The sequence below is a fragment of the Etheostoma spectabile genome, unplaced genomic scaffold (assembly GCF_008692095.1).
Source record: "Etheostoma spectabile isolate EspeVRDwgs_2016 unplaced genomic scaffold, UIUC_Espe_1.0 scaffold273, whole genome shotgun sequence".
Classification (NCBI taxonomy): domain Eukaryota; kingdom Metazoa; phylum Chordata; class Actinopteri; order Perciformes; family Percidae; genus Etheostoma; species Etheostoma spectabile.
Window position 1 is genome coordinate 703574 of NW_022605577.1, and position 3198 is coordinate 706771.

General features: G+C 39.9%; 1 protein-coding gene and 1 long non-coding RNA gene across 2 annotated transcripts in view; one reads left to right on the plus strand and one right to left on the minus strand.

The window, feature by feature from the left end:
• Nucleotides 1-355, minus strand: part of LOC116685952 (uncharacterized) — a 5252-nt gene extending 4897 nt beyond the window's left edge. Inside the window, exon 1 of the long non-coding RNA XR_004331089.1 lies at nucleotides 266-355. This is a non-coding gene — a long non-coding RNA (uncharacterized LOC116685952). The remainder of the gene's footprint in view (nucleotides 1-265) is intronic.
• Nucleotides 1-3198, plus strand: part of cfap100 (cilia and flagella associated protein 100) — an 11264-nt gene that overhangs the window by 1420 nt on the left and 6646 nt on the right. The window contains exons 2-5 of the mRNA XM_032510865.1: nucleotides 604-827; nucleotides 940-1043; nucleotides 1915-2158; nucleotides 2240-2304. Of these exons, the coding sequence (XP_032366756.1) occupies nucleotides 743-827; nucleotides 940-1043; nucleotides 1915-2158; nucleotides 2240-2304 (498 nt within the window). The 5' untranslated portion in view covers nucleotides 604-742. The remainder of the gene's footprint in view (nucleotides 1-603; nucleotides 828-939; nucleotides 1044-1914; nucleotides 2159-2239; nucleotides 2305-3198) is intronic.

Below are 3198 nucleotides of genomic sequence, written 5' to 3' on the forward strand. Positions count from 1 at the left end.
ACCCCCCTATGTTAAATTCTCATAGAGGCAGGCACATTTTTATTTTTAAAAGCCAGTTATTTTATGGATCAGGATACTATGCATCCTGTTAAAGTTCCCTTGGCCTTTGGAATTAACAGTATAATGATACTGCCCCCTCCCCCATCATCACATACCCTTCACTATACCTGGAGATTGGCATGGTGTTATTTCAGTTTTCCTAATAGCTGGTTTGATTTGCAGTGAGAGATGATCTTATTAAAGGTTCCCCATGCCTATCTCTAACGCAAGTTGCTTCTGCTACGACAGCGTTCTAAGGCCATTGTAGAGAAGAAAAAAAAGTTGAAGACGCAGGAGAGAGGGGTAATAATCTGAGAAAAAACTTTATATTATGGAACATTTATGGAAAAAAGAACTCGGATATTAAATTTGGAATTGGAACTAATTACTTCTCTGCAATTTTCACACTTGCAAAGTCATCCAGTGGGCCTAATTGGGTGGGCTGCTTCTGGCCCACGGGCCGTATGTTTGACACCCTTGACTTAAGTAGTTTTAAAATGTGGGTTCATGCTCTTTGTCATCCACGAAAAGGCTTTCATATTATTTCTTTTCTGTAACCTGCAGACAAATGAAACACTGAGGCTGTGCGGTGCCAGACGCCAGAAGTAACCTCAGAAATGTCTTCCCCACATCCCAGTAAATATTTGTTATAAAGCCATGTGTCACACATAAGACACATTGTAAATACGCTCAGTGATTGATCATGTTTCCGACAAAACAACCAGAGATTTCTTCAGGCAGCATTGTCGTTTCGGAGACTGATAGTGCTGCCAAATCACGTAAACCAGGTACAGTGGGCAATGACAGATCTGTGAAATAGAAAGCGGAAACAATGAGAATGTAGACTGTTCACAGTTTAAAAAAACAACAACACATTTTCTCCATTTGCATTGTATGCAGACATGAAGAAGAGGAGGAAGAAGACTCGACAGAGCCCATTCAAATTGCCAGATAGTAAAAGCATTTTCCTACTGAGTGTAAATGAAAGCGGGGACCGAAAAGAGGTTGGTGTATGTGTTTGAATACAACTGTATAAATATGAGAGATGAGATAAGATAGATTTTATTATCCCAAAGGAAATTTGTCTTGGTCAAACAAACAATATTTGCTATTTAAAGACTTCAACACAACACAGACACACAGACACGGACTGCTGTATTAATCTGCATGGACACAACTCATGTTGCATGCAGAGACTGCCACTAGCCAACAGCACATTGTGATAGTCGTCATAGGCTGGCTTGCTTATTAACGTACTGCATGATACTTGTGTGACACAGTTGCTGTGTTCTAAACCGTTCCCTCATTCACTCACTCTTCCCTATATAGTGTTTATTAAATAGTGAACTATAAAGGGAACGGCCAGACAAGATTTCGGACACTACACTGCAATCTGATAAACATCGTTGCGTCAGAAAATGCGCCCAACGGTTATGTATGTGACGGAAGCAGGCGCGCCCAGCATCACGTAAACAAACAAAAATACAAAATATACACAAAAATACTTCTAATACGTACCTGAAACAAAACAAGCACTCATGAGGAAAGTAAAATGTTGTACATACTGTATGTTGCATGTTGAATTTCCAATGTTTATAAGTGAAAGCCTGGTTTATTTTTCCTTTTCAGTTTCCGTGTTGCATTGTGGTTATACGGGAGCAAAATGTAGGGTACATTGTGTGTTCACTCAGATTAGCTGTGCATTGTGGGTATTTCATAGTGGCCTACATAGAGAATTCAAACACCACTTCAGACTGGCGAACACACTATATAATACACTATTTACGTGATAGGGAACGGTCTCAAACACAGCTAATTTTTGCACAAAAAAAACGATCGTCATGTTAAAGTGCTGCTGCTGTTCTTAATGCACAGGAGATGCGTAAATTCCTTCCTTTGCCAATCGATGAGAAGACTACTCACACTGCTCGAATGATGGCCAAGCTGAGGAAAGAGCTGCAAGAACAAGTGGAGGAGGAAGAGGAGGAGGAGGAGGAGGAAGAAGAAGAATCAGATGAAAGGGAGAAGATGAAGAATCTTAAAGAAATCAAGAGTAGGACGGTTGTCCCCAAACAAACGCCTGGCAGACATGAGCTGAAGATGGCCATGATGAAACGAGGTGAGTGGAGAGAGAGCAGAGTGCACGCCATGGCGAACTTGCCACCGTGAATGTTAACTGCTGTCTCTCCTCTGTCTCTAGAAAACGTTACAAAAGACAGCAAACATGACTTCATCTTCATGGAACGGCAGAAGGCAGTGTTGGAGGTAAATAAGTTCAAGGGTTGCTTAGATCTTAATAAAGGAGGAGCAACGTCTCATCTGGATTCAGTTTCTCAGGCTGCTGAATGCTTTTTGTAAGATGTCAGACGTTCTCAGTCGTCTCGCGCCACATCCATCGTCTATTTAGGAAACAAGAAAACTCTGTTTGTCTATATGAAACCAAAAGGAAAACTCCACCGGTTTTTCACATCAAAGTCTGTTTACAGGTCTTGTGGAGTACTACTGCATATCTGAAAATGTGTTTAAAACGTTCTGTTACTGTGTGAAACCGGATGAATTGCTAAGGAATAGAAAGAAGTTAACTTGGATGGCCAGATAGCTCAGTTGGTAAAGCAGCTGTCCATATATAGAGGTTTACTCCTCAACGCAGCGGGCCAGGGTTGGACTCCAACCTGCGGCCCTTTGCTGCGTGTCATTCCCCCCTCTCTCTCTCTCCCCTTTAATATCTTCAGCTGTCCTGCCAAAAATAAAGAGTGAAAATACCTGAAAAATATCTTAAAGAAAGAAGTTAACTTACCAGACCTCTGTAGCTTGCTCCTCTTTTCTGCTTAATGGTATCAAATAGTATAGTCTATATCAACAATGTTTTATTTAACCATTGTGTTGTCTTCCTGTTGTTTTTCTGGGTCAAACTTTTGTTGGAATTTTTTTGTTACTCTTTGTCACCTGATGAGCTTTTCCCAAAGTTTTTTTTTCTGCGCTTTTTTTGACGTTTGTTATTTTTTTGTCAGTTTTTGAAGCTTTTTCTGTCATTTTTTCTTTTTTTTTTTATAATGCCATAACATTACATAAAACACCCATATTCAGTAAGAGTAGTAAACTGATCATTCATTTTTCTTGTGAAGCCCGTTTTTTTTTTTTACATTTTGGTTGAAAGAA